This window comes from Ahaetulla prasina, chromosome 4 (genome assembly GCF_028640845.1).
Source record: "Ahaetulla prasina isolate Xishuangbanna chromosome 4, ASM2864084v1, whole genome shotgun sequence".
NCBI lineage: Eukaryota > Metazoa > Chordata > Lepidosauria > Squamata > Colubridae > Ahaetulla > Ahaetulla prasina.
In genome coordinates, this window is record NC_080542.1 from 55,416,596 (window position 1) to 55,438,519 (window position 21,924).

The following is a 21,924-nucleotide window of genomic DNA, read 5'->3' on the forward strand; positions in this document are numbered from 1 at the left end:
CACAATCTCTTTTGCCAAGAATATAAGCACATTTGCTATAAATCTGAATGAGAAATTGTATTCCAGTGCATAAGTGTGTAATACTAACTTCATGTCTCAAGAGTTTTTGAAGGCATCTTTAGATTACTTGCTCTTCATAAAATAGAGGTTTATTTATATCAGTAATTGACATTTAACCGTATTCAGACATACATCATATATATGATCAAATATATAAAGCATTAAATAATAAGAAGCAAGGTATCTGGTATTGTGCTAAGTGATTACTTCCCCCTCCACTCTTTTCTTATTCACTGGTTACTAACTGGCAAGTAGCATTAAATGGTTAAGATGAGAGCTCAGACTTAACTAAATCTTGGCTCATAATTTTAACTATGAGCATCTTGTCAATAGGAATCTTCAGCCTTTAGTCTAACTCATCTTTCATTGCATTAAAATCAGTGGTCAGATTCAAATAATTTAACAACCAGTTCTGTGGGCATGGCTAGGTAGGTGTGGCTAGGTGGTCAATTGACTGGGTAGGCATGGCCAACTTAATGTCACTCACGGCATGGTGGAGTGGCATCTTGCTGTGAGTGATATTGTTGGCCATGCCCACTCAGTCACATGACCGATGCTGCAGAGACAGGGCAATTTCCTACCTCCCCCACCCCTTTGCCCTTGGGCTGGCAAAATAAAAGCCCATCTAAAGAGTATTGCCTGCCTGCCGAATACTGGCAAAAGGAGCTAGGGGGGAAAATGGAAATGCCCTATTTTCCGCGCCATGCTAAATTGGGATGGGAAGATGGTGAGCAAAAAGCCTACTCAGTCCATACGTACTCATCAGCACGACAGCGAATCTCTCTTCCAGCTCGCCGGTTCAGGCATTGGCAGCTTGGGCAATTTTCTTCCAGCGCTCATGCAGGGAATCCCGGGAGCGCCAGCATATTGCATGCTTTTCACTCCAAGCAGCCCAGACTGGAAAACACATGGCTGGGATGGAGGAGCAGTCCTTCTTATCAAGCCCAAAACTGTTGCTGCAAGCCTGAGTTCCCCGCACGAGAGCTGCAAGCCCAGCTGTGGCTGCAGACATGTGATTGTGAGGTCCGGTTTTTTCCAAGGCCGGTCATAGAGGGAAACAGAGATGAGTGTGCCAGAATACTGGACTTCCAGATCTCGTGCGGGGAATCCAGACTTGCAACTCAGTTTTGAGCTTGTTAAGAAGGACGGCTCCTCCACCCCAGCCATGCATTTTTAAGACCCGGTTGCTTGGAGTGAAAAGCATGCTGTCAAGTCCCAATTCGGGACTCACCATATCTGGGGGAAGTGGGGCACGGAACTGCAACCATCGGAGCTGGTGAGTCCAACAGCGAGCAAGGCTGCAGCTGAGGTCATGGCGGGACACATTAGGACAGCACCGGCCTGAAGCTAGCATGGCCTGGCTGGGAGGACACTTGCCCCACTGGTCAGGAGGCTGCTCACCTCCCTGGCCAGTGTCGGAAGAGAGGGAGGCAGAAATGTTCAGCCAAGTCTTCTCCTCTTTCTCAGCCTCAAGCAAACAGGCACACGCACCTAATGGCACCGATCTTCTGCGAGGAGACGGTGCGTGCCCATGCACCTACCCCTCACAGAAGGTCCTTGCACTGTGAGATGTGTGCATGCTCTTTGTGTGTTTCAGGCTGAGAAGGAGACAACTTGCCTGAACTTTTCCTGCCTTGGAAGCTGCCCTTAAGTAGCAAGGACAGACTGTGGCAGCTGCCTTCCAAGCAGCTTTGGCTGGCCCGAAAAACAGGGCGGCACTGGCACTGGAATCGGCAGGCAATGGGGTGCGCGGCCACTGGAAATCCCATCCTGTTCTTCACCCTATTGCCTGCCAGTGCGGGTGCCGCTCACAGCCAGACCCAGCCAGGAGGACGGCCTGCCTTCAAAGCCGGCACTGTCCTGACATGTCCTGCCATTCTCCTGGCCTGTCATTGCTGTCACTGCCCTGTTTTTCGGGCCAGCTGAAGCTGCTCGGAAGGCAGCTGCCACAGCCTGTCCTTGCTACTTAAGGGCAGCTTCCAAGGCAGGAAAAGTTCAGGCAAGTCGTCTCCTTCTCAGCCTGAAACACACAGAGAGCATGCGCACATCTCACAATGTCAGAACCTTCTGCAAGGAGATGCAGAAGATCCTCGCAGAAGATTCCAGCACCATGAGGTGTATCTGCTTGTTTGCTTGAGGCCGAAAAGGAGGAGAAGACTTGGCTGAACTTTTCTGCCTCCCCTTCTTCTGACACTGGCCAGGCAGGTGAGCCGCCTCCTGACCAGTGGGGCAAGTGACCAAGCTCTCTCTCCCCTGGCCAGGAAATGCATGGCCGTGGAGTTCCTGGCCAAGGGGGAGAGAACATTCCCCCAGCTAGTATGGCCATGCAGCTTCTCAGCCGGCATTCAGAGGCAAGCAGGAAGCTCCGGGAAGCACGGAAATGGAGCCGCAGTGCTGGTGGTGAAGCAAGACAGGCAAGCCTGGGGAAGTGGGGGGACAAGTTAGCTAGGCCGCGAGCGCCACGTGCGATGGAGATGGGGCGGTGGCGGAGCTAGCCAGGCAAGACCAGGGATGGAAGGGGGAGCAGTGCAGTTGTGGCAGCCTAGGCCAGCCCAGGAGTCAGCACTCGGCTGGGGCATTCCGCAGCTGGGGCGGCTGGCCCAGGAATTGACTTGATCGGGGCTTGCGGCCAGGGGTGGTATTGATTTATCTTAACAACTGGTTCGCAAATGTGAGCAACAACCTCCACACGTGCCACCTTCGCACATGCGCAGCACCTTCTGCACATGCGCAGAGCTTTAAAAAAAGGACATGATGATGTCTGGGTGGCTGGGCAGAGCCTCCCCCAGCCCCAGCTACTGGTTCTTCCGAACCGGGTAGAACCGGCAGAATCCCACCATTGATTAAAATAATATCTTACTGTTTTAACTGTCACTCATGTCCAGACTTGCTAACAGTTATCTTTATTGGGAGTAAAGATGAAGAATACTTTGATAAACAGGGAAATCAAGGGACAATCTGAAGAATGGGAGATTAGCTATCCTGTAGTGAAAGGAATTTGTGTTCTGGGTGGACAACATGATTATCCTGAACATTTGAAATAGATCTTCATCAATGAGAAAATCCAGAGATTCTGTCAAGTTCAAACAGGGAGCTTTCTTATTTGATACTTACATGAATGTAAGCATTCCACAATAGTTGTGGCATCTATAAAGTAGCCTCCACATAAGGCACACATTAAGTGAGGGTTCAGCTCTGTGATTTTTATCCTGGTGGTTCTGTGCATCCTGATGAATTCAGGCAATTGTCTCTGGGAAAAAAAAAGAAAGAATAACACAAAAGTAAATCAAACAGCTCAGTCATCCTGAGAGGATAATGGTTTGGCAGAAATTTCATTTTACAAACTGATGGACAACAGGCGGCAATACTGAAGATAATAACTGTTATCCCATAGACAGGGATTATTTTCTATGATAAGATTTTCTCATCAGCAAGGATTATCTGATGTTGGACTAACATCTTTTCCACATAATCTTTGACTGGTGCTATCATATAAAACATGGAAAGGACAAAGTGATTCCCAACATCCAGAGGCCTTAAGATGTCACACTTCTGTCACACCATTCCTATTAGTACAGAAGTTCTGTCAGCTATTTTCAAAACCAAATTCTTTTTTCAATTAATAAAATCCCATTTCTCTTCACAAAAAGGAAACCCAGGTGCCTAATAAAATTCATGAAGCCAAACTGCTACACACAGAAACAACATTTATAAAAAAATATATAAAATTGGTGATTATTTTGAAACGTTAACGTAACAGTCAACTTATTTATTTTATTAGGAACTTGTATCTTCTGTTCATTACTTATTTCATTTAGCTACATGTACCTTATTATTTCATCAAATAGGCTATCTAAACACTCACACAAGTAGAAATGCAAGATATAAACTGAATAAAATTTAACAATATATAGTTATATAAACTGTTTGAAAATAACCAATTAAAATATCAATGAAGGTGAAAAGACCATGCCGCAGGAAGACAAATCAGTTCCAAGTCATAAAGGCATGCTTAAATAAGACCAGTTTACTTGTGGGCCAAAAATCAAAAATTGGTAAAAGGTTAGACAAGTGGCCCTCAGTGCTTTGTTTCCAAATTTGGACAGAACACTATGCAAGGGTTTATTTTATTATTTCATGAATTTATTCCCATCAAATTCAGAAAAGAGAAAACATATCCCTGCACTTGCACAGGGCCAGATGGCAGAAGGTGGTATTTCAAGAAAATTAGTTTATAGGTAAAAAAAATTAGTTTATAGGTAGTAAAGATGATGCAAATTTTCTTCAGAAACACAAAATAGCAAACTCTGTAGCTCTTTAAGCCTATATATCAGGTGCTGTCATTTAGTCTATAGTCAGCAACATTCTGAGTTTGCTTCAAAAGACAGCTTGCCATAGCTATCTGCAATCATTCAAGCCACCAAGAGATGAGGCTAATCAGCCAATACCATCTTCAAGGGACAAGAAGAGTTTGCTTCACCAGTCTAAGCTGAGGATTTAGGAAACTACCCATTTGTTACAGCTGATGCTTCAATGATGGTGCTTCACTGAAAAAAAGGAACTTGCCAGGGAAGCAGATAAAAAACAAACTTAACAACAAAAACAAAATACATTCTTTTTTAAAATAAAACCAATTATCTTTAGCCATTTTTATCAAAGTCAACTGAATGGGGTGAAAATTCAGCCCTCGACATTGCATTTGGATCATTAGTCCTTCTGCAGGAATTAATGGGAGGACAGATTTGTTTATTTATATCCCAGTGCTTTTGTTTTTATTATTTTTACAAATAATTCAAGGCACAAACATATCCAACACACCTTCTTCCTATTTTCTCCACAGCAACAACCAACCTGTGAGTGGGTTGGGCTGAAAGAGTGATTGGCCCAAAGTTACCCAACTGGAAATTGAATTCATGGTTTATCACTTTCTAGTCCTGGTGCCTTAATCACTAGATAGATCTAACTATAGATATATAGATTCCTACCTCTATCCATTTTCCTGATCCTACCTCCTTTTCTATTCCAGTATATGTTAAATACCATCCCTTAAATTGGTTACAAGGAGAGGTTTTTGCTATTCATGGATCAGTGGCACTTTCAAGATAGCTTAGTGTGCAACTTCCAGGTTACTGCCCTATACTAAACCTATGAATGTAATAGTCCTTTCTTTTTAAGGTCAGAAGAGAAAATAGAAGAGTTATCAGATACAAGAACAAATGCACAGTAGGCAAGTGTCTAATTACATGCTTGAGAAAGATTTTTGGTATCATAATAGTGGCACTGAGAAAGTTCCAACTTCTTTGTTATCCTGTGCCTCACCTTTTTCAGGGTTCCAATTAACCCTGAGTTTTTACCACCCACAATCGAGAAAAACACTGATATGGTTAAATAATACCATAACTCAAGTTATATAAAGGCTATTTAAAGGAGATTGGAAGGAGAAAAAGATAGGGGGGCAGAGAGCCTGGAGATGTAGACCAGGGATCCCCCACCCCAGTCCTTGGACTGACACCAGTCCATCGCATGCCAGCCACTGGACCAAGCAAACAAGTGAAACCCCATCTGCGAGATGCAGGCAGCATGAGAAACCATCCCCCTCCGGTCTGCAGAAAAGTCTCTCTCCATGGAACTGGTCCTGTGGGGATCCGCTGATAGAGACCTTCTGGTGGGAAAATATTTAATCAATTTCTGCAGCAGAAATTTCTAAACTAGTAGGTAGAATAGGTATCAGCCATGTTGTTGGCCTGAACCTCAACTGGATTATGTTCCCCAGAGCAAACTGCGGATAAATCATGCTGGAACAAGGAAGATTTTCAGCTGTTTATTTCTGCAGAAACTGTCTTAGGTTTAGGGCAAAGATCAAGCCCCCTGCATAAAAGCTCAGAGTTCTATAAAAAAAGTTTTTTGTTATTTACAACATGTCAATCTATGTGATTTCTTTCACAACTTTAGTGTTTACACTTGGTGGATTACATCTGTCTTTTTTTAGTATAAGATTACATTTTACGTGACTCTGCAAATTTCATACTCAGATCAGATTTTTAATATCAGACAGTGGATTTTAAATAACAAGCAGCCTTCTGGATCTATTCCTCGCTTCTTTTCAAATGTGGAAGAAATTCTGACTGAGGGATTGGCAGTTACGTGTCGGCATGCAATTAGAAAGCAGAAGAGAAACAGGAAAGGAGGAGGAGGGGAAGCAAGGAGGCATTTTATAAAGACTCCAAAAGCATGGAGTAAGAAAATCTGCCTTCCCCTCGCTGCATTTAACTAATCTTCACTCACTTGTAAATAAGATAGATGAACTACTCCTTTTAAATAGAAACCACTCAGACTTTTCTAACTCAGCAGCTTTCTGCTTCATTGAAACATGGCTGAACAATTAATTCGATTAATGTTCGCTGCTTGCAAATTCCAGGATTTTAGATTCAAAGAGCAGATAGAATTGCAAATTGCAATCTGGTAAAAAGAAGGGAGGAAGTATCTGCCTTTATATTAACAATCAATTGTGTAAAAATGTCACTACACTAAAGAAATTTTGTGATGTGGACTTAGAGACACTATTTATCATTTGCATACCTTATTATCCCCCCCAGAAGTTTTATTCATTCATCCTAGTTGTATCTACATACCACCCCAAGCTTGCATAAACAAGGCATTGCAAACCTTAACTGACCAAATCCTGTGGGCTGAACAGAGATATCCAGGGTCCCTACTCATTGTATTAGCAGATTTTAACAGTGCTAACCTAAACCATGAGCTGCCAAGAAACAGTCATTATGTCTCACAAGAGGCAAGAATATTTTAGACCACTGCTGCTCTATAACAAAAGATGCGTACCTGTCTCTAAAAGGGACGCGGTGGCTCAGGGGCTACGACGTTGAGCTTGTCGATCGAAAGGTTGGCAGCTCAGTGGTTCGAATCCCTAGTGCTGCCATGTAATGGGGTGAGCTCCCATTACTTGTCCCAGCTTTTGCCAACCTAGCAGTTTCGAAAGCACGTAAAAATGCAAGTAGAAAAAATAGGGACCACCTTTGGTGGGAAGGTAACAGCGTTCCGTGTGCCTTTGGCGTTTAGTCATGCCAGCCACATGACCAAGGACGTCTTCGGACAGCGCTGGCTCTTCAGCTTTGAAATGGAGATGAGCACCGCCCCCTATTAGTCGGCAACGACTAGCACGTATGTGCAAGGGGAACCTTTACCTTTACCTTTTACCGGTCTCTACCAAGAGTAGCTATGAGACACTCTGGTCACTCTATGATTCACTTTGTACCTGTTTATAGACAAAGACTTAAAATCATAAAACCAATAGTTAAAACAGTGAAATATTGGACCAAAAAGACAAAGTTAAAGCTACAGGCTTGCCTCAACTGCACAAACTGGAATGTTTTTGAAGCTGCCTCAATAGATTTGAATGAACTCACAGACTGTGATATCATATGTTAGCTTTTGTGAGGACTTGTGTGTGTCAACCAAAACTTTATGCATCTACATTAATAATAAAACTTGGTTCACAGCTAAGCTCAAACATCTATGCCATGCCAAAGGGGAAGGCTACAGGAAAGGAGACATAATGCTTTACAATCAGGCCAGGAATGTATTAACATGAGCGATCTGGGCAGCAAAAAAAAGCTACTCTGAAAAATCTGAGGATGAACAAATGAACCAGCAAATGTGCTGAGCACAAATGAACCAGCAAATGTGTGGAAAAGACTGAAGAATATCACTGGCTAGTGATCACTGGCAGACCTCCTCCCTCGTGGAAGAGAATCAGAAACTGACAGATGACTTGAATTTATTGTACTGTAGGTTTGAGAGGAAACCACTGTCAACTATTGCTACACTCTCCATTTCAGATACATAGACAACAGTTAAGTCTCGGACTGGAAGTGACATTCTGGGGCTACCAGTTGCAAGGGAACGGAGCTCTTTGACCCTGCACTGGCTTCTTCTTGTTTGTGGGCTCTGAAAAGAGCCAAAAACCTCCTTGGAGGGGAAGTGAAGCTAAGAAGGAGCATCCTGTGAGGTTCCAGGGGAGATTGCTCCGGAGCTTTTTCCTTTATGCCACAACAAGAGAAGAGGCAGCCTAAGATGGCTGCCACAAAACCAGAGACAGTTTAACTTCTAAGAAGAGTGATGGAGCAGAATTGGTGAACAGTGTCTGGAACTGGGTGAGAAGAATCCTTTTTATTTAAAGTGTAACCCAAAAGAATATTCAGGAAGAGAGACTCATAATTAATTTAAAAGTGGCAGCAACCTAGCTACAGTATTTTGAGTAAAATTTACTTTGAAACGGACAAGAAAAGAATTAAAAGAAGAAAATAGAAAATCTGTTAAAATGCAAAAGATTGGATTTTCAAATTGGACAGGAACTGGCATTGGATAGGCATTTTAAACTGCTGGAGCTATTTATATAAAAAGCTAATACTACATGTAAACTTTGGAATATTACACTAAAATTGGACAAAGAAGATTAAGATTGAAATCTGACTTAAGAGTGCCAACTGCTGTCAAAGGAAGTTACAATATACCCTCAAAATTCTTGAAAGACTTAGCTCGTGGAGATTCAAATGTAAGATTTAAAATACTTTATTACTAAAAAAAAAGACCCCTAAAATCTTCAAAATAAGATGGACTTAGCAAAGGGATCTATGAAGGTTCCATTTTTGGACATTAGAGGAATGGATTGATCTAATTTTGGGATACAAAGACTTTTGGACATTAGATACTGAATCATCTGAGAAGTGATTTTAGGTTGGAAAATAAGATTGGACTGTTAGATAAAAAGAAACAAATAAAAATAAATGATGAGTGGAATTTGGGAGGAAATCATTAATCCAGGATGTTAAGGATACTTTGACAAGATATGAGGAGATAATGAATAAAATGCAGAGAATAGATAAAAAGTTGGAAACTATGACACAAAAGACATGGAGAAATCAGGACGCTCAGGAAGAGGAGTTAATGGAAAAAACAGCTGGAAAAGCAGAATAGACAAAACAACAAGTAAAAAGACACAGCAAAAAGGAGATAAAAATAAAAATAAAAATGATTGATGAAATAAACCAAGGGGAGAGCATTTTAAGAGAAGTTAAACAGGAACTAGAAATGCAGGAAGCCTTTTTTGGGAGAAAACAAGGGTAAGAGTAGATAATTTGAAATTTAGACAATGGAATAGAGCAGAGAAGGGTGAAATATTTAAGAGGATTGGCCAAGTAGCGGAAGCAGGTAGAGAAGATCCAAGAGAGGAACATGGAAGCTAAGAAACAGGAAATCAAAGATTTAAAGTAGACGAGATATGATGGGTAAAAAAGGAAATATTTCTTAAAAATAATAGTAAGACAAGTTAAAATAGGGTTGGAAGTTTGAGAAAAGGGGATTAATGCAATATATATTTCCAAGGTGAATTAATAATAAAAAGAGAAACTAGACTCTTAATGTTGGTAATTTTGAATATGTTTGAATAATATGGTGAGGGCTATAAGAATAACATACAGAAATATTGAATAAACAAAAATTGAAGACTATAACCTAATATAAATATGGGTATTATCACTATAACTATATAAATTGTTAAAATGTAACAAATATGATTATTGATATTTTATTTATAGTAAAGGGAAGGATATGTAGAATCTGATTCACATGAAAACAATATGTTGGATTATTGAACAAAATAATAATGGAAGATTAAACATCTATATTATTATATTGGAATTGTATAACTTTTCAAATACAACTAAGATGAACATTGCTTTGTAAAAATATGATTAGAAAGGGGATATTTTTTAAATATGACAGTGGCATGATAAAAAAATTACAAAAGGTATAAATAATGATAGATTATAATTCAATCTAAATCTGTGTATTACTATTAGAACTATATGTTTTTAAAACACAAATATGATTATTGGTATTGTATTTGTAGCAAAAGGACTGATATCAAGAATATGAAAAGACTGGCATAAAAAATAATCTATTGAAATATTGAATAATTAAGGAAAGATTGTAATTCAACAAAATGTGTATTATTACTAAAAGTTTATAAGATTGCTAATTGTATTAAATATCAAGAATATTGTATTATCTGTACTAAAATGTAAGACACTGGCCACACAACGATGTGTTTGTAGAAAAATAAACTTTTTTTTAAAAAAAACAGCTAAGTCTCCTACACCCAACTCGATATCTCTGGTGATCACAGAAAAAGATGCGTGAGGTCTATTTCACAAACAAAAAGGCGGAAAAACACCAGGATCAGACAGGGTGCTTGTCTGGTCCTGGTGCTTTTGCTTGAAAGTCTGTGCTGATCAACTGCCCTCCCCACAATCCTTACCTGCCTTTTTAATAAATCACTGGAGATGTTATGTCACTTCTTGCTTCAAACACTATTATCATTCTGGGACCCAAGAAACCTTCCATCAAGGAGTTGAATGACTACAGACCGGTAGCTCTGACATCTGTAGTTATGAAAACCTTCGAAAGGTTAGTGTTGGCCCACCTGAAAGCCATCACAGATCTGCTGCTAGACCCCTTGCAATTTGCCTACCATCCAAATAGATCATGCTGTCAATATGAGACTGCACTACATCTTGCAACATCCTCAAAGAACTATTTTAGGGTCCTTTTTGTAGATTTCAGCTTCAGTTTCACAGAGAAGCTGGGAAAAGGAGGGGAAGCCTAGGCAGTCTAGATAATTTAATCAGTTCTAACTTTTGATGGATTGTTTCTACATACTTTGATTAATTTCTAGTTGATTTGGTGTTAAAACAATATTTGGTATCTTTTCCTATGAATAGGATTCCTTTTCTTTAAAAGCTTTTGCCCTGTGCAACATCTTGCCCCCCCCCACCCCCAAGTGAGATCTGCTCCAACTCTCCTGACCTTCTATAAGAAACTCAAAACCTGGCTCTGTCAGCTGGCTTGGTGCTCCAATAAGGAGCTTCACACTGGGGTTGGGTGACAGACTAATAGCAGATACTATTCTATCTCCCTGCTTATCCTGCTCCCTTCCTTCCCATCTTTTAGCTAGGGTTCTGTGTTTATTTGTTTTTATTATTTAGCTCCTCAATTTAGTCCTCAATTTATTACCATAATTGAGCCCAAAATTTCTGTTGACACTTGTTATGTGAGCTTTTCCCCATTTTATGACTTTTCTTGCCACAGTTGTTCAGTGAATCATCTAAGTTGTTAAATTAGTAACACGGTTAAGTGAATCTGACTTCCCCATTGATTTTGCTTGTCAAAAGGTCACAAAAGGTAATCACGTGATCCTGAGACATTGCAACCATTATAAATAAGAACAAGCTGCTGAATTTTGATCATGTGACCCTTGGGATGCTGTACTGGCTGTAATGTGAAAAATGGTTAAAAGTCACCTTTTTCAGTGCTGTTGAACAGTCACTAAATGAATGATTGTACATTGAGGATTACCTGTATACATTTTGTAAAATTATCCCTTTAACGTTTAAACCTGTGGTATGTTGGGCAGTCAATAAATTTAATACAATAAATAAATATATTGTCATGTAATATAAAGCTGCTGGGCTGAGTTTTGCAATAAGGAAGAAAAATCATAAGAGTTTAGCACAGTTGTAGTAACGCATACCAGTCCCATGAGGTGGCAATTTCCTAGATAAGCTGGCTCCTATATCCTGGTAATATAATAAATGCAAGTAGCTTTAAGGTAAGAGTTGGACTGTGCATTACATTCCTACTTTGACACAGGAATGTGTTTATTCAATGACTGGAATTCTTTCAGAGCATAAAGTTATTCAAAAGATTTTTCATTTGTTTTCAGAAAGAGCATAATAGCCCATGGAAACCATATTAAATTTTGTACCTGCCACTCTTTTCCCCCCCCTTATCATACGCCATGTTGAAAGAAAGAATGAAACTCAAAATGAACAGTGAAATCCTTGTAACCCATTTAGAGTTTCAAAGGTGTCTAATTTCACATGAAATAACACCACACCCATTTTTCCCCCTCAGGAGCAAGGATTTTCAGTGCAAGGCAGATGATTGCTGATAAAAGCTTGATGGCTTTTATGCAAAGCTCTCTTGGGAACAGCACAGTAGATAAGCAACAAGACAGGATAGAGAGGAGTTAGAAAATGAAAAGTATGCCTCCCTCGCCTTTCAGTTATTGGTTCTCTGAGGTTGCTTAGGTTTTTTGAGAGAAGCGACCACCTTTCCTAACTGTAGCAGCTGTAGGAAAGGAAATTTACAAGAAACTTGAAATTCAGAATTTTGTTTTGAAAATTAGAAAAGTTCAGCCCATTTATTGCAATTCTTTTTTTATTAGAGTGGGAAGCATCAAGTCTGATAGATTTGGAAAAAATGGTTCAGGGCTCTGTTTTTAATGACATGAGAACAACCAAAAAAGAATGCTTTGTGTCTTAATCAGAACACCAACTTGCCTCTCACTAGAAATTGTTTGCCTTCCTTTCCCTGTTCCAAGGAAAAGGAAAACAAATTCAGTACACACATTTAACAATAACTTGTCACCTCCTTTATAGTAGCAAGGAGTTCCCCAAACCCATGCTTTATTAAGTCTTAATTCATTAGGCAAAAGCATGTCGAACATCATATCTTTTCCTTTTCAGGCATAACAAGAAAGTATAGTTTAAGGTAAAACCACATTTGCAAAGTACTATATCTTCAGATAATAGTTTCAGATCTAGTTGCTAGCTAGAGTGAGTTTTGACATTTTATTTAAAAAAGCAGAGTAGTTTTGTTTGCTTTTACACTCAACAGATTGTTCACAGGTGGAAAAGTGGTACAAGATTTGAGATACTGTTATTTTCAGCAGCACTATTATATTGAAGCACATTCTCATTTGTAAAATTAAATACAATAATTACGTTCCTGTGCCTGCAATAGAAGATTATTTAGATGTTATTGCCTATTGTCATACTTGACGGTGCCTTTTTCTTTTCTATATTTGTTGGTGCCTCTTTCTTTCTACACTTAGTGATATGTTTTCCTTTCTAATTTAATTCAATTTTACTTGTTTGTTTTGTGATGGGGGCACTGCAGCTGGCTATTTGGGACCCATGAGCAAAGTTTTTCATGAGGACTCTTTTAGAACCTTTTAAATATTTTAACTATAAATATATTGCTAAATGAGTTTCAGACATTCAGTACTGTTAGTATTTTATCATGCCATCAATGTATAGAGCTATATTTCGCAAATTTACTTTAATTAATTAATTACATGGGGAGGGAGTAAATTTCTGTGCCAGGTTCATTTTTATCTAGTCCCCTTGTGGTCAAGTGCAAAATGTTAAAAAGTTACGCTATTTATGTAGTTACTTACCAAGCACATGTAAATTATATCTAAATTATATTAAAGTAACCACAATATATTTATAATCTCCAAGGTATGTCACAACTTTTGAGTACCCCTAATGTTTGAAAATTGAAAGTTGAAAAATTTGACAGACCCTAAATTGGCCAATAATTCATAATGCTTTTCTACTGTTTCTTTCTGCAGAACAGAGGGCCTTATACTTAGGACAAAAATGCAGTATCAAGCTCCCTCATTAAATGTTCTCTCAAATCTTTATGCAAATTTTTGTGTTGTTTACAATATGCAAATATATGTGATTTCTATCACAAGGTTAGTGTTTACCCTTGGTTCATTAGATTTGTCTTTTTTTGGTACAAAATTACATTTGTCATGTTTATTAAACTTCCCCAAAACTAACAAACTACAGACTAAAAACTCAGCAGCTAAAAAATCCTGACAATAGTAGAATTAGGAATTAATCATCTAGGAATTAATCAAATTATACAGAAACATTAGGCAGTGAAAGCTTCTTAATTCTACCATTGTCAGGAGTTTTTAGCTGCATGCCTGCAGTTGGTTAGTTTTGCAAGGAAGCTGGGAAAGATAGGGGAAGTTTAATAATTTAATCAGTTTTAACTTTTAATGACTTGTTTTTGCATAATTTGATTAATTCCTAGTTGATTTGGTGTTTAAAATATTGTGATCTTTTCTTATGAATGGGATTATTCATGAGTTAACTATAGAAGTTCCGACTTTTGTTGCTGCTTCCTCTAAGAGTTAAAGGGACATTCCCTATTGGAAGGGTTTCTTTGTTTCAGTATTCTTTATCATTTTATATTCTTAAACTGTCATCAAACTTTCCGTGTTGACTGTGAAGAACTGCCCAGTTCTGTATATTACAGTTGCTGTTTAGATTCTGAATCAATTTTATCTGTCAACCCTGGAGCCATCTTTCCAAGGCTTCCTGGAACTGTGGGAAAGGGAGCGGGGAGTAGAGATAGCAAAGGGAGATATGGAGCCAAAAGAACATTCTTTTCCCTGGGAACCGAGGACACTGGATGGGAGGCATCCAGGATGGGGAGAGAGTCCTGATTGGGGCATGTGATGGTTGTGTGTAAAAAGGGAAAGAAAATTCCCTTTTATAGCTAATAAAAAAATATAGTTATACATTGGGTGTTTTCAAAAGGGTGTGGCAGGGGAATGTGGTATGATTTTCTTTCCCATTCTCCCTCTCTTTGTTGTGAGAAATTCATTCTTCATTTGGTACCATTAAATGCAGGATGGTGAAAATTCTACTGTCTGTCTGCCTGCCTGCCTGCCTATCATCTATCTATCTATCTATCTATCTATCTATCTATCTATCTATCTATCTATCTATCTATCTATCTATCTATCCACCCATCCATCCACCTACCTACCTACCTTCCCACCTACCTCAGGCACATGAACGTAAGAGGAGACACTAGAAGCCACAACCCTTTCTGGCTTGCTCAGGCAGCTTTACTGTTTCCATAGTAACCTCTATACTTGGCAAGGAGCCAGAATATTAATACAACTTGCCAAGGTAGAAAAAAAGAAAAGGGGGTGGGTGGGTAGAGAGGAGAGAATGAGGGCAAACAGCTAAGTATTTTCAATGTCTTTGGTGTTAGCAAATTAATTTGAGATCTGCACATCTTCTGGGGCTGGATGATTCAATCTTAATAGCGTCAAATGAAAACAGAGAAAGCCCCCTATTTAAGAACACATACTGTGTGGATTTCCAATCAGTATCTTTCAAGAAACAACCATAGGGTGTGTGTTTGATTTATTATTTTTGTGGATGCAAAAAAAGCTCTTGGAAATGAGTAATGATGGAAAGCACCTATAGGGAGGAAACAAATTTCAAAGGCAGGATTATTCAAAAAGAAAACAAATTCAGACAGATATAACTCTATTAAGACAGGGAAGAAGTATTTGGATTTGTTTTGACAGGAAAATGTCCACATACTGTCAAGCTGCCTTCCAATTCTTCAATGAAAAAAGCTTTTGCTTTAAAAAAAATCAAACACATTAAAAAAAAAACATTCCTCAGTATCTCCTATGAGATTATGGTTATTGGTTTCTTCACCTGTCAAGGTAGGCATTAGCCTAAATGTACATTTTCTTTTGGAAAGACTAATTTCCTTACTAGCCACTATGGCAATCCAACTACATTTGTGCCAAAATAATTGTAATAAGGTACATAAAAGATGACTCGCTCTCCATCCCAACAAGTATAAACAGCTAAGTATCTTAACATCTACTCTGGTACTTTGGTCAAAAAAATACTCTTCTTCTCATATCTCATCCTTTATCAATAATTAAAATTGCAAAAAGTAATCTTTCAGCTCTAATCAGCAAAGGGTTTTTAAGCCCTTCCAGAAATAGTACAGGTAGTCCTAGACTTATGACCACAATTTAACTCAAATTTTTGTTGTTAAGTAAGAATTTGTTAAGTGAGTTTTGACTCATTTTAACATCTTTCTTGCCACAGTTGTTAAGTTAATTGTAATTGATAAGTTACCATAGTAACATGTTTGCTAAGTGAATCTGGTTTCTCCATTGACTTTGCTTGTTGGAAAGTCACAAAAGGGATCACATGACCTTGCAACACAGCAATGGTCATAAGTAAGAGTCAGTTGCCAAGAATCTGAATTTCTATCACATGATCATGGGATCAATAGTCGTACCTATGAAAAATAATCATAAGTCACTTTTTTCAGTGCCTTTGTAACTTTGAACACTAAATGAACTAAATGAACTGTTGTAAGTCGAGGACTACCCATAATATTTATATTTTAGTGTTCATCAAAAAAAACAAAAAACAAATATATTGCTTTCCTAAGAAATAAAACGAAAGAAATGATTCCCCAATTATAAACAGATCATTAAAGCCCCATCATTTTCTCTTTTTCCACTTTTCCTTTTCTTTATTTTTTAATATTTTCCATAGTTTGCAATCTTTAATAAAATTATTGCAGAAAAACATTCTCAACAATAGCTAATGCTGTAAGCAGCTCTACTGAGGCTCTGCAGAATGAGAAGAGTGGAAAGTAAAGGGGAATGTCACCTTTCTCTTCTCCCTGTTGTGGAGCATCTTTTTTTGAAAAATTGTGCATTTGCAAAGAGTAGCGTCAGTTTTTGGCTTCTGGGTTCTTTGGCTTCTGGGAAATACCCAAACTCAAAAGAAATAGACTATGCAAACTGTCTCTCTCCCTGTTTCTATTCCTCACTCCCTTACTTGAAGTAGCCATGCAAGGGGACAATATTGTAGTCTTCTGTAAGAAATGCATGGGAGTGAAAATATTGGCAGGAAATTATTAGAAATGGGGGGTGATCTTGGAGTTTGTGCTTCCAAGGCCTTTTTGGGGAGTGATGAAACTGATGTTACAGATATAAGGGGTGTCCGGTAATGGGATGAAGCAAAATATATTTCCAATAGAAGAAGCCAAAAGTCTATTATGGCATCCACTCTTTTCTCATTTTCTATAGAGCTGCATTTTTCAACCTCAAGAGCATGCTGGCTGGGGATTCTTTGGGTTTAACATCAACATTTAAGATCTTGGCAACATCTTAAAGTTGCCAAGTTGAGAAATACTGCTTTGGAGAATAAAGTTCTGGTTAAGGAGAACTAAGTGGGGGAGAAATAAACAACTATGAATAATGGAAAGGAGAAAAAATTAAAAAAAATTATCTAGCTTTATTTAATCCTATCTTATCTCTATCTGGAAGAGAAAAATTCAAAAGGATTTCTTTCTTGGCTTAGTAAGCAAAGTTGAATCATGTGCCGAACCATGTGACACCCAGAACATAAAACAACCGAATGCATCCACCTTATAACTGCTGGCCTTATGCAGGTCATCAAAGGAGAAAACAGAATTTTTTCTTATAATTAACCCCCTTCTTCCTACTTTCACTTCATGGGGACCAAAAACGGTAAATGTTGGATAGGGATCTTCCTACTATCTCTCCTCTACTGCATCTACAAGTAGTTCTGTCGTGATTTTGCTTTCAGGTGATGTTGCATTTACTGGCTAGTGAAAGAAGGTGATCTGGTTTCTATAGTTATGTATCTGATCCTGGTGGCCCACTGCCAATTCCAAAAGAGAATTATTAATGCTTAAATTTTACATTTTGGAGAAGGCTGCTTCTCTCTATCAATTCCCATCAGAAGGGAACTAAATGAACGGACTATTTCTTAAGCCCTGATACATTTGTAGTTAGGAAATGGGCTTTCAATTCAAAGCATGTGATTTGAATGCCAATTCTAACTTTTTCCTTTTTAAAATAAAAATTAAACATTGAAAATGAGCCAAAAAAGCAACCTGTGAGCAAGCTGGTTTTAATAAAATCCTGATGCCCAAACCTCAGAATCTCATTCATAGCACCTTTTAAATTTCTCCCTCTAAAAAACAACCAATGAGGGTCACTGAATTGCTCCTGATTTCTTTCTCCACTTTCCTCCCAGTAGCACACATGTAAACATATAATCACTATTTTCCATAACAAATTCATTCTTATTTAACATTTACTACCCAAAAGCACATGGTTGTTCACAATAAAAATAAATCATTCATAATATAAAAAGTAACAATTTTTCCATATAATAGAAGCACAACGATATTACTCTATATTCAGTACTCTATATTCAACTGTGCATTTTCTTTTCCTTTATTACTAGTGACTCTAAGCAAAAATATTTCAAAATTATGTTTTATAAAGCTAAAGTACTATAAACAGAATTTATTCCATATTATGCCACTTAGGTACAAGTCACCCGTCATATCTGAGATTAAAAATCTCAGAGGATATCCAATTTCTCCCATGTTTTAAGGATTAGCATAGTTCTGGAACTTTAATTGTTGCAATCAAATTGTTTAACAATCAAAATTTTAATTGCAAATTAAGCAGTATAAGACCAAACATGTAAGTACCTTGATCTTTCTCTTCCTCTTGGAGAAAAGAAGCAATAGAAGACAGAAAAAATTTACAATTCAGAGGGAAATCATTGGGGCTTATATTTTACCAATAAAAGTCATAGCAATAAATTATAAATCAAAGAATTATTGTATCTTTAAATTGGATCTTCCATATTTGTTCTATTTATCATTGCCAGGGAAAGTATAAACTATATTGCTATGATACATAGAAAAATATTCTAAATATGTTCTTGAAAAGAATATTCTTTTTAGCAATCTAATAAAAGTTAATTTGATTCTTCAAACTTTAAAAAATTATTAATGGTAACATTATATCTATAAGTTAATTCTAAAAACCAATTTTATTTTAAAAGACATCCATGGCAGTCGAGGTTTGCAAAAGTCCCTTATGAATTTAAACATTGTGTTACCACTATGGGATGTACTTTTGACAAAATTATCAAATTTGCATTTTCTTCACTTAGTTCCAAGCATCATTAATATCTCTGGAAAAGAAGGCAGAAGGTTATTGACCCAAGACCTCTAGTGAGTTTTACAACAAAGTAGAGATTTAAGGGACACGGTGGTTCAGTGCTAAGATGCTGAGCTTGTTGATCGAAAGGTTGGCAGTTCAGCGGTTTGAATCCCTAGTGCTGCATAATGGGGTGAGCTCCCATTACTTGCCCCAGCTTCTGCCAACCTAGCAATTTGAAAGCACATCAAAAATGCAAGTAGAAAAATAGAGATCACCTTTGGTGGGAAGGTAACAGCGTTCCATGCACCTTTGGCATTTAGTCATGCCGGCCACATGACCATGGAGATGTCTTCAGACAGTGCTGGCTCTTCGGCTTTGAAACAGAGATGAACACTGCCCCCTAGAGTCGGGAATGACTAGCACATATGTGCGAGCGGAACCTTTACCTTTACCTTTACCTTAGATATTTAAGGCTGGTTTCCTGACACACACACCCCGGCACAATGATTTAAGTATGATGTATCTGCCTTGAAAATAGCCCACACTGAACTGTGCAGCACAGTTAAATTTTGAGTTGACCTCAGAAAATATTTTATAATATTTTATACTATGTCATAAAATACTTTGTAATAATTTTTATGTCATAAAATTTTCAGTAAAATTTGCGAAATTTCAATTCCATGGGAGACATGGGTCCTGGATTTTGAACACTTTCTTTAATTTGAGGTATCTTGATTCAAAAATGGTTGCCCTTTGAGGCACTGTTTCAGCCAGCTAAGGATTACAGACATGGGAGTTTCAGCAATATATAGATACATGGTGATACATGGATGCAATACTTTATGTGCTGCATCCCAGTGTTTGGGATACATAGTCACAATATTTGCATTCCGATGACCTACAAATGGTCATTTAGCATATATTTTTAGCCAGCATGTTATGCAAATCTTATCCAGATCGTTAATTGATGGTTCAGTCTGTTAAATAGGTTTGTATTTTAAAAAGGTCATTAACTTCTTTTTAAAAAATCCCCACAACTGCAATACATGAAATAGTTTAAAGTTTTCATCGGTTGCTGGGAGTTGTAGCCTTAGGCAATAAACTAATGAAAATTGCTATAAAGAACCTTCCTTTATCAACCAAGGAATAACATACAGAAAGGTATGCAGAAAAAAAATGAAGGATTTGACCAAGTAAAGGATAGAGGAACAGTATAGATGGATTACTACATAGATTAAAATAGGAAGATGTTTCACAAAAACTTTGCTAGAAATTGTAAGAATCACTTTTTCTCCCATAAATGCCTAAATTAGAAAATAAAGATTTCCGATATCCTCAGCCTATCAATTTTATATAGTTTTCAAATATATTTAACCAACCCAGGCCCAACTTTCAAGTCACAATTGAAGAGATCAAAGAATTTTCCCCTCTAGACATAGTAATGATCTGTAAGGAGGAGACCATACCCCCAAACTTCTTTCTTGCAAGGAAGTCCCACTCAGCAGTCCCCTTGACTTCCCTTTACTGATTACTTCTGAATAAACATGCCTAAAATTATCCTGCCTCTAAACTTAGTGGATGAACATTTTGGCTAATAAAGACTGAAAAGAGTTTAGGATTGTGACTACTACCTTTAGCATTTGCCAGTCACAAAATTTTGCCTTTAAAGAACAAAATCACAGCTATAGGCTGCACTCCCAACCAGACATCAAAGAAAGCCAGGATACACTTCTTCCTTCCTAGTAGACCCCTAATTAGGCAGGAAAAGAAAACAGGTCAGGGGTTTGAGCACAATACACACAATACTTAAGGGGCAATTTAAGGAAAGTCTACTCAGAGGCAAGTGGTCCTTTGATCTCAAAGCAGTCTCCAAAGAGGCAGGGGTAGGAAGGAAACCATAGAAAATGACAGCTCTCTCTTTGTGCCTTTTAAGCACAGTTTGAAAGTATGCTTCAAAGATGAAATATTTTAGACGTTGCAGATGATGAAATGAATACGGGTACTGTACTACAATTATTCCCCCTTTGAATCAATAGTACCCTTCTGGCAGAAAGTCATGGGGCCCTAGAGGTTAGAAAGGCAGATTGGTTCAGTACCAGTCCCTGGCTTGGTCTAGGAAACTGCAGTCTATTAGAAGTGCTACTGCTCACAACATGCTTGTTTTCCAGAAACATAGATTCATCTCATTATTTTTGCTTCTAGTATTTGCTAAGCATGTTGCTGGTAAGTTGAGTTGAAAAAGAGTGATTGGCACTCCACTGGCTGAGGGTGTAGCAAAACCTAGGTTTCCCCATCTTAGACCAACATCTTGACTTCTTTCCCGCACAGGGATTGATTGTGGTACAGTACCCGTATTCATATTCATTTCGTCATCATGCAAAATCTAAAATACTTCAATCTTAAAGCATTCTTTCAAACTGTGCTTAATTCCTTATTTACCTATAGGTAAGGATATTAATTTCCAGGATTAATGTAAAATCAATACAATTTTTGTTTAACCAATGTATTTTCTACAAAATATACGTATTTTCTACTACAATATAATCAATTGATCTTAATTGCTGTTCTGGAATAACCACTGAAGTGGGATAGAACTTTTTACAGAAAATACATAGAAAATAAATATTACAAATTTAGATTTTTAAGACTGAGGGAGAAATAGCCCAATGTTGAAAACAGAGTTAAGGTTAAATTTTAGAAAGTGGGCAGGGGACTAGAAAGTGACAAAGTATTTTGGGTCAGTCAGCCAGATGCTTCACCCTGCACATCTGTTTTGAAAAAGACATAGTCCTCCCTTTGCTCCTACAAAGAATTTTGGCTGAGGCATTGATGTTATCTTTCTTGATGGGGTTAGATTTCCTATTAACAGAACCTTCCCATTGCCAACTTTGAAATTTTTTCAAATTGATAAAATACAGAAAACATTTCTCCCAAGCATGGGTTGGATTTTTTAAAAAAAGACCCTTTCCCATTCTCCCAGCTACTATAAGCCATCATCTATCTTCTACAAAGAAGAAAAAGTTAGTTTAACTTTTAACAGAAATAACAACATCCTGGGCTCAAACAAAACAAAGAATGTTTCAGTTTTCAGGGGCTAACTCAAAGAATAATAAAGGCAGCATTCTTTGCAAAACAACTGTACTAGAATTGATATTATCACC

At 38.0% G+C, this 21,924-nt stretch overlaps 1 protein-coding gene across 3 annotated transcripts in view; it reads right to left on the bottom strand.

Annotated features, from left to right (window-relative positions):
* The window catches only part of PCGF2 (polycomb group ring finger 2), a 52,091-nt gene that overhangs the window by 23,748 nt on the left and 6,419 nt on the right, over positions 1–21,924 (bottom strand). For all 3 annotated transcript variants that reach the window (XM_058180442.1, XM_058180444.1, XM_058180441.1), the window contains exon 2: positions 3,175–3,310. In XM_058180442.1, coding sequence (XP_058036425.1) covers positions 3,175–3,286 — 112 coding nt within the window. In that variant the 5' untranslated portion in view covers positions 3,287–3,310. The remainder of the gene's footprint in view (positions 1–3,174; positions 3,311–21,924) is intronic.